The 14215-nt window shown below is 43.7% G+C and overlaps 1 protein-coding gene across 3 annotated transcripts in view; it reads right to left on the bottom strand.

Moving 5' to 3' along the window:
• PPIE (peptidylprolyl isomerase E) overlaps positions 1 to 13359 on the bottom strand; it is a 16330-nt gene extending 2971 nt beyond the window's left edge. The window contains exons 1-8 of one of the 3 annotated variants that reach the window (XM_023526367.1): positions 13291 to 13359; positions 12174 to 12272; positions 8453 to 8496; positions 7917 to 7943; positions 6683 to 6764; positions 6081 to 6181; positions 2938 to 3061; positions 1317 to 1502 (exon numbers count right to left, since the gene is read on the bottom strand). In XM_023526367.1, coding sequence (XP_023382135.1) covers positions 1317 to 1502; positions 2938 to 3061; positions 6081 to 6181; positions 6683 to 6764; positions 7917 to 7943; positions 8453 to 8496; positions 12174 to 12272; positions 13291 to 13321 — 694 coding nt within the window. In that variant the 5' untranslated portion in view covers positions 13322 to 13359. Of the gene's footprint in view, positions 1 to 1316; positions 1503 to 2937; positions 3062 to 6080; positions 6182 to 6682; positions 6765 to 7916; positions 7944 to 8452; positions 8497 to 9591; positions 9691 to 10708; positions 10785 to 12173; positions 12273 to 13290 lie in introns of those variants that run through there. The other 2 variants (XM_023526368.1, XM_011385935.2) reach the window with 2 other exon arrangements.
• Between the last annotated feature and the right edge of the window lie 856 nt (positions 13360 to 14215).

The following is a 14215-nucleotide window of genomic DNA, read 5'->3' on the forward strand; positions in this document are numbered from 1 at the left end:
CAGTAATGCTACCCCTGGTGTCCAAGCTGCTGGTCCACACAGCTGCCTGCATTTCTAGTTGCTGCACCTGAATAATCCTTTGTTACAGAATATTGATTTTTAAAACAATTATATCAGGAGGTAGGATAATCATCTATGAATTCTGCTTCAGCACAGTAAAGAGGGAAACTATAAGCTATCAGAAAAAGGGGGCAATGAGCTTCTATGGAGACAAAGACTCAGCTCTGGGCCACTTCCGTTTTTAGGGGTCAGGAGAAGGAGGAGAGCAAAGACTGAGAAAAAGCAGTCAATCAGATAAAAAGAAAACTAGAAGCGGGAGGAGTCCTGCCAGCCAAGTGAAGAAAGATTCAAGGAGCAGGAGTTAGCGGTGTAAATGCTGCCGGGAGGAAGAATAACATGAGGCCGAGAGGTGCCTGTTGGTAAGACGAAGAGGTGGGGCTAGAAGTCTGGCTAGAGGAGGATAGAGAGAACAGAAAGCAGGGTGTCTACACAACTTTTTCAAGAAGTTTTGCTTAGACAGGGATGAGAGGCATGGGTGATAGCTGAGGGGGATATGAGTCAAAGGATGATATTTTAAAGGATTGATACCACATGCTTTTATGATGGGCTGCTCTAGCAGAGCAAGGGGATGGAGGATACAAGGCAGCAAGGGCAAACGACTGCAGAAGCCAGGTCCCTAAGTAGGAGCGAGGTGATGGGGTCCAGGCCACAAGCAGAGGGGCTGGCCTGGGGAAGACAGCCCATCCCAGGCCTCAGAGAGAAGTCAGAGCATGTGTGAAGAGATGCAGGAGGCCATCCATTAGCTGAGGCAGAGGGCAATGTGGAGGCTTCAGCAGTGAAGGAAGGAATGGAACCATCATCCCTGATTGGGACTGTGGATTAATGAGGAAAACCTAATAAGGCTGCCGAGGGGCCCTGAAGAACTACAGTCAGAAATCTCAAGTGGGACTGTTCAGTGCAGTTCTGTGTTTTTCTTTAGTTGCGAGGGGACTAACCACTGAAATTTTTTACTGAGTAAGTCTGACAAAGAGAGGCGGGCAGTGGGGTTGAGGCAATAAGAGTGAGCTTACAATGAGAAATCACAGAACTCAAGCTAGGATAACAGGGAGTATGGACATGGTGGAAGGATGGATAGCGCATGAATGGAAGCAAGCTTACTCTACTCTAGCCAGGCTGAACGCTTCTCCTCTGTGAACTGGTTGGGTCTCCTCCAGTCCCCCGACCCCTCAGCCAGAACCACAGCTCGTCATCCACCCTGCACAGCCATCCTGCCCCAGCCTGGCCCCACCTGTCACCACCCACTGATGGGGTCCTACCTGGTCCTGTGTGTTTGAGGATAAAGTTCTCATCATCGAATTTCTTCCCGTAGATGGACTTGCCCCCAGTGCCATTGTGGTTGGTGAAATCGCCGCCCTGGCACATGAACTGGGGGATGATGCGGTGGAAGCTGCTCCCTTTGAAGCCAAAGCCCTTCTCGTGGGTGCACAGGCAACGGAAATTCTCTGGGGTTGAGAAAGGACAGGTGTTCAGGTTAAAAACAAACAAACAAACAAACAAACAAACAAAAATAAAACCTCCCTCTAACTAGACTCTGAAAACTATGTTACGTTTGTTTAAGTCTTCTTTTAAAATCTTTGTGATGTTGACATCTTAAAGGACTACATGAAATTCTGGTTAAAGGAGGAGTGAATACAGGCATTCTAGCTTGGCCTCATAATAAATTCACCAATTTGGTAGAGTGATTTTTTTTTTTTTAAAAAAACAGGATGTTAAAAAAAAAATGGGCAAATCTTTGTGACTTTGGATTTGGTAATGGTCTTTAAATATGACACTAAAAGCGCTGGTAACAAAAGAAAAACAGATTAATTAGACTTCATCAAAATTAAAAACTTTTGTGTATCAAAGGACAATCTCAGAGTAGAAAGGCAACTCACAGAATGGGAGAAAATATCTGCAAATCACATCTAATAAGGGTTTAATATCCAGAACATATAATGAGCTCCTACAACTCAACACCAAAAAGGCAAACAACCCAATTAATAAATGGGCAAAAGACTGAAATAATTCTCCAAAGAAGATATACAAATGGCCAATGAAGCACATGAAAAGATGCTCAACATTAGTCATTAGGGAAATGTAAATCAAAACCACAATGAGATACCACTTCACATCTACTAGAATGGCTATGATACACAGAAAATAACAAGTGGGAAAGGTTCTCAGGTTATAGGCTTGTGAATATATTAGGCACCTGAATAATCCAGGTTATTCTCTTTATCTTCTGAAGTAGGAAGCAAATAGATAATGTCTAGCATGAAAAGATCAGGAAGCACCAACATAAATGTGTTATCTACCCATACTGAGGTAAAAACCAAATGTGTCAGCTAAGAGTTGAAATTGGCTGCCTATGAAGAGCAGCACATGGTGTTGGTGGTGAGGGAGGGTAGGAGGACAGCACCCAGGGACTGGGCAGCTGATTTCTACTGTTTTATCAAAATACACTTTGTGAAATTGACTTTATATGTCTATATAATGAAATTTAGATTAAACAGAAGTCAATATTTAAAAACTGGAAAGAATACTCAAGAAACTGTTAGTTAACAGTATTCTAGAGAGGACTGGATATAGATAGGAGAAAAAGACAAGTTTTAAATGTACTGCCTTCAATATTTTTGGAATTTATGTGTGAGATATTTTTTCTTTTTAAATGAAAACATATTTATTTATATTTTTTACAAAAATATTTAAAAACAGTAAACCAGCACTTATGAAGCCTCAAAAACGCCTGCTCTGAATAAATGTTACTAGATCTCAGGATCAAATTTACTCAGGTCAGAAGCAATGTCAAGGGCGTAAGAACCGAGGCATCGAGAACCTTTACAAGGCTCAGTACTCAGCCATCAGCTTCTTGGCTGTCCTGACTGGAGTCCTGCTCACCTGCTGTCATGGGGACGACGTCTGAACGTAGGAGCATCTGGATGCGGCCGGCTGGCTTGTTCCCAATCTTGATGTCCATGTACACCTGAGGATTTGACCGGGCCTTTTTTGCTGTGGGCTCTCCCTGGGTGCGGAAGACATCATTAGGTTAGAGAGGACTCCTTGACTCCCCGAGTAGGACAGTGAGTACTCTTCTGAGCACACACCCAGAGCCCAACTGCAGTGAGCAGGCTGGAGCGAGGTGCTGACCGGGAAGGGCAGAAGGGAGAGGCCATGGCCACAGCACCCAGCTGGACACCTAGAAAAAGGAGACCTCAGCACTACTCAACTTGAGCCCCGCCCTGCAGGCATGTTATCTCATCACACTCGCCCTCAGACACCTCGGCTTGCTCCATCCTTCTCTGCAGTCAGAGAACGACGCTTTCCTGGCCTACAATACACAACTCTCAACATCTTCAAACCCCAGCACAAACCACTCACCTTGGTCCAGTTAAATGGACCTATAACCTTCTTCCTCTGTGCCTAACCCTACACAGTCATAGATTGGCTGAAATGGAAGAGAAGAGAGTGGTCTTCCTGTTTGGGCCTAAGTGCTCAGAAGACAATGGAGGAGGTTGGGCTTTGCTTTGTGCTCCAAGTAGACAAGGCCGAGTAGGTAAATAACACATCCAATACAAACCCTCCCATTTATTTGATAGTAAAAACTCTATTGACTCTGACTTCTTGTAGTGTGGATAGGTCAAGATATAGGTATTGAACTATCAGACCAAGCACTGGGTTTATTAAGCAAGAAGATATGGTTCCTACCCTTGGTGAATTCGCTATCCAGTGGGGGAGGGTGGCCACAACTGTGAGAGGCACACAGATCCTAGACCGATACAGCCTTGCTTCAAATCTCAGCTCTACCACTTAAAAACTGTGTAAGGTTCGACAAGTTATTTGACCTCACTGTGCTCCAGTTTTGTCCCCTAGAATTGGGAATAATAATAGTACTTATCTCAAAAGATTCTCAATAGTATTAAATATCTGCAAAGCACTTAGAACAGTGCCTAGCATTTGAGCAATAAATATTTACTAAATAAGTAATGTCAAAACAATGCAGTTACAGAACAACACTTTTCTGGCTCACAATACACAGCTCTCAACATCATCAAACCCCAGCTCAAGTCACTCACCTTAGTCCAGTTAAACGGATCCATATATGTAGCATCGCTTCCTTCCATCCTTAGCCCTGCATATCTATGGGCTGGCTACAATGAAAGCAAGGAGGGCAGCCTTTCGGCTTGGACCAGAGTGCTCAGAAGACAATGCAGAAGGCTGGGGCCTTGCTCTACACCCTAAGTAGACGAAGCTAAGCAGAGGACAAGGGGACTTTTAATACAGCCATGACTTTTGTTCCAAAGAAAAAAGTCAAATGTTCGTAATTTGTCTGTGGTTCAGTTTAACAAACGTGCTGAGGTATCGTGGTGGGCACTGAGGACACTATTACTGTCATTTGCTGCTAACAGCAGCAGTAGCGTAGTAGTAGCAGCAAATACGTGGTACTATTCTAAATGTTCTATGTATATTAGCTCATTTAGTCCTCATAATCACCCTTGAGATCAGGACAATTATCCCCATTTTATAGATGGGGAACTGAGGCACAATGAAGTTCAGTAACTTGCCCAAGGTCACAGAGCTGGTAAGTGGTAAAGCTGGAATTCAAACCTAAACTACTCAATCCCCTCTCCCCAGTCCATGCTTTTTGTTTTGTTTCTCAGTTTTGTTTTGTTTTCTTTTTTTTTGTACTCAGTCCATGCTCTTAATCACCTTACCCTACCTTACATTTTTATTAACAAGATGCATAATACAAAGCCCCTATCCTGAGTTTGCTTCCTAGAAAGGGAAAGACAATAAGCACTTGAGTCGCCTGTACAAAAGCAGATATACAGGGGAATACAGAGTGTAAAGTGGGGACCACAATATGAAGAGGGGTACTGAAACTGGCGAGGTGGGCAGCATCAAGAACTTGGAGAGCCCCTCTGGACTTTATCTCATGGGACAGGTGATAGGGGAGTCACCGAAAAGGTCTCTGCAGGAGAGTCAGATATCGTCTCGTGCCTTAAAAAGATCATTCTAGCCATCTTTGTGAAAGACTGGAGGAGAGCAAGACTGCAGCCAGAAGACTAATTAGGAAGCTATTGCAATTATCCCAATGAGATGAGAGGCTAAACTGGGACGATGGAACAACTGGGGAGAAGGGATTCAAGAAGATTTAAGAGAAAAACTTAGAACACGATGACGTATTTTCTCTATTTTAAAAAGGGGTCTAGGATGACCCACAGTTACTCCACTGACTGTGAGGGCCATTTATGTGCTCTGCTTTGCATCTAAATTTTTGGCTGAGCTCAACATGTGGATGGATGGTGGCAAATTAACAAGCTTGAGAACACAGGAAGAACAGGATTAGTGAAGGGAGGACATCTACTTTAGATAGAGAGACAGCAGCAATGTCTGAAGCTCAACACTAGAAACAGAGACCAGGAAAGTTACAGCAGATCAGAGGCTGCGAAAAAAACAGACTGACTGCCACTGTTTGGCAGAGAGTAAAGAAAGATGACATGAGTCAAAAAAGAAACCCAAAGCAATGATGTTCATAAGGAGGGGAGGCCTGAGAAGCAATGGCCAGAGAGAGATGCCGAGAATCACGAGAAAGTGCCAAGGAGGGGTTCTCTGAGGAAGGGAGGACCTTGAACCTGTGTTCAGATGGAAGGGATAGTACCATTAACCTGTCCTATCAGCCCTCAGGGAAGGAACAGGAAGACCGTGAGCCTTGTGCCGAATGCTTCAGTGAAAGAGGAGGGCTGATCAGGAGAGGTGAAGAGGAGCACTCACGACCGGTCCTCACCTCAGGCTTCCTCCTTGGCAGCCACCAATCATGAAGTAGTACCTGAGCGGAGCTGAGAAGCTCATGACACAGAGCACAAGGATGAGAGGCCTAAAACCTCTCTTTAGTTCACTCAAAAGTACCTTCACCAAAGTACTGAGTTAATTTTTTATTCTCTTTGCTTTTGTATATATATTTGCAAATTTCCTAAGAGCTTAAAAAGTCTCCTGTGGTAAGTGCCAGCCTCTCCTCTAGAAGCACGCGCCTTCGATCTCACCTCCTGGGTTTCTGCCTTGGGAGGCTCTGAGCCTTCTTCATCTTTATTCTCTTCCAGAGTCTTCCCAGAAAACTTCTTCAACCAGTCATCATCTGACCAAACTGAAGGGAAAGAATCAAACCAATGTTAAGAGATTTGAGCTATCAGGCAACTGCTAATTAGCTGCTTTGGTCAGCAAAGTGGAACTCATTCAGCCAGAGGATTCTGCTCTGGGAACTCCCAAGGGCAAGGAAAGTTCCTGTTGGGAATGTTGGCCCTGAAGTATATAGCTCAGCAGGTCTAAGTGAAAAGCTATGCCAAACAGAAAAGTATAGCCTTGCTGGTTCCAGCCCCTTGGTGAAGCATCCCAGGAATGAGAAAACTGGGAAAGATAAGAGATCAGGCAGAGTTTCTCTCATAATGGAAGCAACTGCCCAGAGAAGCTCAAACTCTTTTCATTTACCACAAAGGTGGCAAGTGCCCTTCGCCAATGTGAATCACCCTCTACTCCTGTCCACCAGGAGTAGCACTCAACACCTACTGCCATGTAAATAGCGAGAAAAAAATGCAACTAAGGCCACACTGGAGGATGTGATGGGGAATGTGTGCTCGTCCTCACTCACCTGGTCTGGAAGAGCCTTCCTTAATCCTCATTGGTTTGGCCAAATTGACGCGAATTGTCCGTCCAAAGAGTTCAGATTCATTCTGAAAAGATTGAAAATCCAGCACCTGAAGTCAGACTGCTTTTCCATTTGCTTCTGACACATCTGAGACATGCTCATGACTTGCTCTCCCTTAATCCCTGAGCCCCTAACAGCAAAGTTTGCACCCACCAAAAAGCAGCCCTTGGGTTGCAAGGAATTTCCTCCCTGGAGCCATCATACATCTCCTTTCTACAATACCAAGAACCGTGCTAACAAAAGTAACTCCGGGTTCAGAGTGCTCTGAAATTATGAGGATAAGTGTAGTTTCCAAGTACCTGAACTCACCTTCAAAATTCAAGGTCAGCTCTGAAATGGAGAGAAATAATCTCTCTGAGAGCTGAGGAATATGTGTGGTTAATGGGTAACAGAAACCAGGACTAAAGCAGAACCTGACTATCCAAAGATAGCTGGTACCAAGAATGGTCACTTAATGTGAATCTACTTAGAGCAGTGAAGAAAATTTCATGATAAAAAGTAGAAAAAAAGGTTTGACTGGGACTTTATTGTGATGAAACAAAATAAAAATAAATTTCTTATAGTTAAAATTCAGGTTTAACTACACACTAATTTGTAGAACAAAGATGTAACAGGTGCTAATTAATTTGCAGTATTTTTTCCAACAAAATTCTATCAACACTACAGTGTGACATCTTGCACATCATAGCTGATATGACAATCACAAGGATCTCAAAGAGGGCACAAACTCTCAAGAGTGTCATCATTTTCCCCAAGGACTTCTCCAGGACATTCAAGTCATTTGTGTCAGTAGCACCCCCTGTCATTATCCTTATTGAATTTTTCTTCTCAATTGTTAACCAGTCTAAAGCTTCATGAAAAGAAATTCTGCCTCTTTTGCAAAATATAAAATTTCCCTGTGCAATTACTCTGCATAGTGTTTGCAATTTATTATCCTAGACATGGGGTAGCCAGTGAGAGATTAGCCAATAAAGATGATTAGATGTTAAATGGGGAAGGATGTTTGAGTAAGGATTAATCTTGTAAGTGAGTAATTCACAATGAATATTTTTACATGACAATTTTTACTTCCCCATGCAACCTTGTAACTTCAGAGGTTCAGCAAACCAATATATGAACACAAACCCTCTGTACTACCAAAAATAGCTTCAGTAAGAATGAAGATTCTCAGCCATACCATGTTGTCAATAGCTGCTGCAGCATCCTGCCAAGAAAAGACAAGGTGCAAGTTTAGCTTCCTGCGGTGTCTAAACATACTCAGTAGCAAAAAAAAAAAAAAAAAAAGTCTAAACATACTCAGTAGCAAAAAAAAAAAAAAAGAGGAAAAGTCATTTCTATATTTACTGCCTAGGTTGTGCATGTGTCTAACAAAGAGCGCTTCCTAGCTGACTTTAGAGCTGATGGTACAGCAATTAGCCAACTGGTAAAAGGCATAAGAAATAGTCACCAGTGCTGCCAGGCAAGAATGTATGATGAGCAGGGCTGCAAGAACTCTGCAGAGCAAGAGGGGCAGGACTTGGCAGGTCTGAGATGTGAACCACAGCCTAAAATTTAAGTGAAGGAAGTTTTTCTTCAAACAGCACTTCTTATCTCTCTGGATGCATCAGCATGAGGCCCAGAAACCTAACCAAATGGAGAACAGCTCCCTCTGTGATCAGTAATAACACTAACACAAGCCAAAGATGAAATATAGGTAACGCAGAATTTTCTCACCTCTGCCAACTCAAATTCAACAAAAGCAAATCCTCGGTGCTTTTCTGAAAAAAGGGAAAACAAAAACAAGTAATTACCATTTAGGGCAATGGGAAAAAACAGATGATCACAAGGAAAGTGAAGTCAGTCACATGTCATATCTAGATATTAGAAATTCAACCCAATCACTATTTTGGAAGAAGAAATCTCATTCTTTAATTCTTTCTAGTTTAAACAGCATTTCTAGCAATATTAAGCTTTTTTTTTTTCAGTGAATATAGCTAAATAATGAACTATAGCTAAATAATGAACTTTTAATCTTTAAGCATTCAATTCTGCTAACAAAGCCAGATTAAAATCTTAACCTTTGCATGCAAAACAACTAGAACAATGAAGTCATTCAACCTATCAGGAAGTCATTCAACCTATCAGATATTCATTCCAAATACATATTATGAGCATCAACTGTACATAAAGTATGAATCCTAAAACCCAAATAAAGATGCTCATTCTTTATTCTCAGGAAAATGCTGATCTTCCTAGAAAGACTAAACACAGAAGGGTTAATTTAATTAACCAACTGACCTTAGAGAACCAATATAACCTTATTGTTTTTCACAGTTAAAGATCCTAGGTGCAGAGAGTTTAAAGACCTTGCTAATAATCATGCAGGGTCAATGACTGAGCTGGACTTAAAATGCTGATCTTAAAAATGACAACAAAGGTAAAATAGAAAACTGAACTGTAACTGCTATATCTACTAAAGGTATGCAGAGGCCAAGTCCCCAATGTTGGGGCTAGGCTTTCCAGCTGCTGAGAAGGGAGCAGGTGTGCTGGGGTACCCAGTAGGTAGTTTGAAACAACAGTAAGGTCCATTTTGAGCCCCACGTACCTCAAAATCTATCTTCCTACTGGGGTAAATTCTGCTTTATCTCAAATCCAACAGATGGGACTCCGCAAAGTTGTTACAGTTCACAATCACAAACCTCAGAACATCCCTTCTGCATCAAGATCACTGTCGTGCTGCCCTACTGAGGCACCCTTCAGAACTTTGGTGTATATCAACCATATAATACACTGTGGTAGGACTTTAAAATTTTCTTTTAAGTTCTTTTCCCAGTAGGAGAATTCTTAACAGGAGAGACACTAAAAGGACTCACCTGTTTCATAATCTAGAGGTATCTGAATATCCGTGATGTCTCCAAAAGGAATAAAAGCAGCATGAAGAACTTTGTCGTCCACCTCCTCCGCAAGTCCACCTGTAAAGAAACCAAAGGCTTTCTGAGTCACTGTCCTTCATTCTTTTGAGAAGTCCCTGCAGCACAGTTAGCATGCTCTAGGCAAGGGGAGGGGTCGTTCCATCCAGTCCTTTGGGTACATACATAAGCACTCCTCTTATCTACTTCTTCATCTATACTTATGAAACACACTGCTCTCTTCACCCTTCTTGCAGACCCTCATCTAGCCCCAGGATGACTGAAATAGCTTCTTAACAGATCTCCCTCTCCTCCACACAGCCAATTAGAATGAGACCGTGCAGATTTTAACCCATCATTTCCCTGCTTAAACTCCTTCAAAGTTTTCCCACTGTCCTCAAGATAAGGTACAAACTCCTTAGCAGGCTCTTCATAACCGGAGCCCTGACCATCTCTCCAGTCTCTTTCTCTCTACTCCCTCAATTCTCTGGGTTTCCTGAAGTGACCTACTTGCCCCCAAATGTAAGGTTATTTCACACTTTGGGCTTTTGCTCTTGCAAACACACTTTCAGCAAACACACTTGTTCCTACTTTGGCTACCTGGCTAACTCCAGCTCATCAGCTCCGGCGTCACTGCATCCTGAAAGTTTGTTCTCGCCTCTCCAGATGACATTTCTCCCCGCACCCAAGCCCATGTCATCATTGTCCGTCCCCATTAAAGCGCTTATCAAACTGCTGATAGAGGTTATTCTCACGTCTACCTGGCTAGTCTGGGAACCCATTCCTTTAGGGCAAGGGCTGGGCTGAGCCATCGCTGCAAGTTAATGTTTGTAAAATGAATGGGCGCGAGGATTTAGAGGTCCATAATATTCCTCTACCAATCCTCGGTGCCCAGGAGGCAGAAGTGTTCCGGTTAGAGCTTAGTGGACTTGGAAGAGGAAAGATCACGTCTTGGGCTAACACCCTGAAGCAAACCAATACCGCCATAGATCTCGCCGAAAAAGCTGCTCGCCGCCCTCCGCGTCCGGCCCCACTGAAACTGAGTTCACCCAGACCCTGGCTAGCGCCCGCGCTTGCTCACCCACGTACAGCACACGCTTGGTAGTGGCCATCTTGCTCCCGCGCTCTCTCTCCGGAAGCGGGCGCCTGCCCGCCCCCTTCCCATGGCCCCGCCCCCTCTCGACTCCGCCCCTCCGCTCCGCCCTGTCCCTGCGTCCCGATGCTCGTAGACCCCGCCCACTCCAGCGAGGGCCCAAAGATGTGAACCACAGCCTAAAATTTAAGTGAAGGAAGTTTTTCTTCAAACAGCACTTCTTATCTCTCTGGATGCATCAGCATGAGGCCCAGAAACCTAACCAAATGGAGAACAGCTCCCTCTGTGATCAGCAATAACACTAACACAAGCCAAAGATGAAATATAGGTAACGCAGAATTTTCTCACCTCTGCCAACTCAAATTCAACAAAAGCAAATCCTCGGTGCTTTTCTGAAAAAAGGGAAAACAAAAACAAGTAATTACCATTTAGGGCAATGGGAAAAAACAGATGATCACAAGGAAAGTGAAGTCAGTCACATGTCATATCTAGATATTAGAAATTCAACCCAATTACTATTTTGGAAGAAGAAATCTCATTCTTTAATTCCTTCTAGTTTAAACAGCATTTCTAGCAATATTAAGCTTTTTTTTTTCAGTGAATATAGCTAAATAATGAACTATACTTTCAATCTTTAAGCATTCAATTCTGCTAACAAAGCCAGATTAAAATCTTAACCTTTGCATGCAAAACAACTAGAACAATGAAGTCATTCAACCTATCAGATATTCATTCCAAATACATATTATGAGCATCAACTGTACATAAAGTATGAATCCTAAAACCCAAATAAAGATGCTCATTCTTTATTCTCAGGAAAATGCTGATCTTCCTAGAAAGACTAAACACAGAAGGGTTAATTTAATTAACCAACTGACCTTAGAGAACCAATATAACCTTATTGTTTTTCACAGTTAAAGATCCTAGGTGCAGAGAGTTTAAAGACCTTGCTAATAATCATGCAGGGTCAATGACTGAGCTGGACTTAAAATGCTGATCTTAAAAATGACAACAAAGGTAAAATAGAAAACTGAACTGTAACTGCTATATCTACTAAAGGTATGCAGAGGCCAAGTCCCCAATGTTGGGGCTAGGCTTTCCAGCTGCTGAGAAGGGAGCAGGTGTGCTGGGGTACCCAGTAGGTAGTTTGAAACAACAGTAAGGTCCATTTTGAGCCCCACGTACCTCAAAATCTATCTTCCTACTGGGGTAAATTCTGCTTTATCTCAAATCCAACAGATGGGACTCCGCAAAGTTGTTACAGTTCACAATCACAAACCTCAGAACATCCCTTCTGCATCAAGATCACTGTCGTGCTGCCCTACTGAGGCACCCTTCAGAACTTTGGTGTATATCAACCATATAATACACTGTGGTAGGACTTTAAAATTTTCTTTTAAGTTCTTTTCCCAGTAGGAGAATTCTTAACAGGAGAGACACTAAAAGGACTCACCTGTTTCATAATCTAGAGGTATCTGAATATCCGTGATGTCTCCAAAAGGAATAAAAGCAGCATGAAGAACTTTGTCGTCCACCTCCTCCGCAAGTCCACCTGTAAAGAAACCAAAGGCTTTCTGAGTCACTGTCCTTCATTCTTTTGAGAAGTCCCTGCAGCACAGTTAGCATGCTCTAGGCAAGGGGAGGGGTCGTTCCATCCAGTCCTTTGGGTACATACATAAGCACTCCTCTTATCTACTTCTTCATCTATACTTATGAAACACACTGCTCTCTTCACCCTTCTTGCAGACCCTCATCTAGCCCCAGGATGACTGAAATAGCTTCTTAACAGATCTCCCTCTCCTCCACACAGCCAATTAGAATGAGACCGTGCAGATTTTAACCCATCATTTCCCTGCTTAAACTCCTTCAAAGTTTTCCCACTGTCCTCAAGATAAGGTACAAACTCCTTAGCAGGCTCTTCATAACCGGAGCCCTGACCATCTCTCCAGTCTCTTTCTCTCTACTCCCTCAATTCTCTGGGTTTCCTGAAGTGACCTACTTGCCCCCAAATGTAAGGTTATTTCACACTTTGGGCTTTTGCTCTTGCAAACACACTTTCAGCAAACACACTTGTTCCTACTTTGGCTACCTGGCTAACTCCAGCTCATCAGCTCCGGCGTCACTGCATCCTGAAAGTTTGTTCTCGCCTCTCCAGATGACATTTCTCCCCGCACCCAAGCCCATGTCATCATTGTCCGTCCCCATTAAAGCGCTTATCAAACTGCTGATAGAGGTTATTCTCACGTCTACCTGGCTAGTCTGGGAACCCATTCCTTTAGGGCAAGGGCTGGGCTGAGCCATCGCTGCAAGTTAATGTTTGTAAAATGAATGGGCGCGAGGATTTAGAGGTCCATAATATTCCTCTACCAATCCTCGGTGCCCAGGAGGCAGAAGTGTTCCGGTTAGAGCTTAGTGGACTTGGAAGAGGAAAGATCACGTCTTGGGCTAACACCCTGAAGCAAACCAATACCGCCATAGATCCCGCCGAAAAAGCTGCTCGCCGCCCTCCGCGTCCGGCCCCACTGAAACTGAGTTCACCCAGACCCTGGCTAGCGCCCGCGCTTGCTCACCCACGTACAGCACACGCTTGGTAGTGGCCATCTTGCTCCCGCGCTCTCTCTCCGGAAGCGGGCGCCTGCCCGCCCACTTCCCATGGCCCCGCCCCCTCTCGACTCCGCCCCTCCGCTCCGGCCTGTCCCTGCGTCCCGATGCTCGTAGACCCCGCCCACTCCAGCGAGGGCCCAACCTGCCCTAGTAAGCTTCAGGCGCAGCGGGAGTGCACCGTGGTGAGAATAGGGGCGTGGTCCAGATGTTCCCCGCGCTCAGTGCTGTCGGAAAGAATCCTGGGCAGAATCAGCTGGGATCCTCAAATAATAAGACTGTTTTTGGACATTCTATAAGCTAGGAATGGTTTTTACAGTTTTAAATACTTGGGAAAAAAAATTAAAAACAAGAATATCTCGTGACACGTGAAAATGTATGAAATTCAATGTCCATAAAGTTTTATGGGAACACAATCATGCTTATTATATGTGGCTGCTTTCACACTTACAAAGGCAGGAGACCTATGGCCCACAAGGCCTAAAATATTTACCATCTGGCTCTTTAGGAAAAAACTGTGCTGACTCTTGGAATAAACCAACTAATACATAAATCACAGATTGACATACATGGTAGAAAGTAATGAGGCCACTTATTTTAGACAGAGCAGTAGATTAAGAATTCCCTGAGGTTACATTTAAGCTGAAATCTGAAAGAAGGGGAGCCAGAGAGAGAAGGAAGCAGGGAAAAAGATTTCAGAAAGAGGAGACAACTTCTAAACACCCAAGGAACTGAAAGGCCGAACCTGGGCTGACATGAAATCAGGCAGGAAAGGTGGGCAGGGGCCACAGCTGGCAGGGCCCTGTAAGCCATGTGGAGGCTTTGGGGGCTTTGAGAAGCTGGTCACATTTATGTTCTAAAATGGGCTCTCTCTGACTACCATGCCCAGAAAAG

Source organism: Pteropus vampyrus, unplaced genomic scaffold (genome assembly GCF_000151845.1).
Source record: "Pteropus vampyrus isolate Shadow unplaced genomic scaffold, Pvam_2.0 Scaffold827, whole genome shotgun sequence".
In the NCBI taxonomy this organism is placed as follows: Eukaryota; Metazoa; Chordata; class Mammalia; order Chiroptera; family Pteropodidae; genus Pteropus; species Pteropus vampyrus.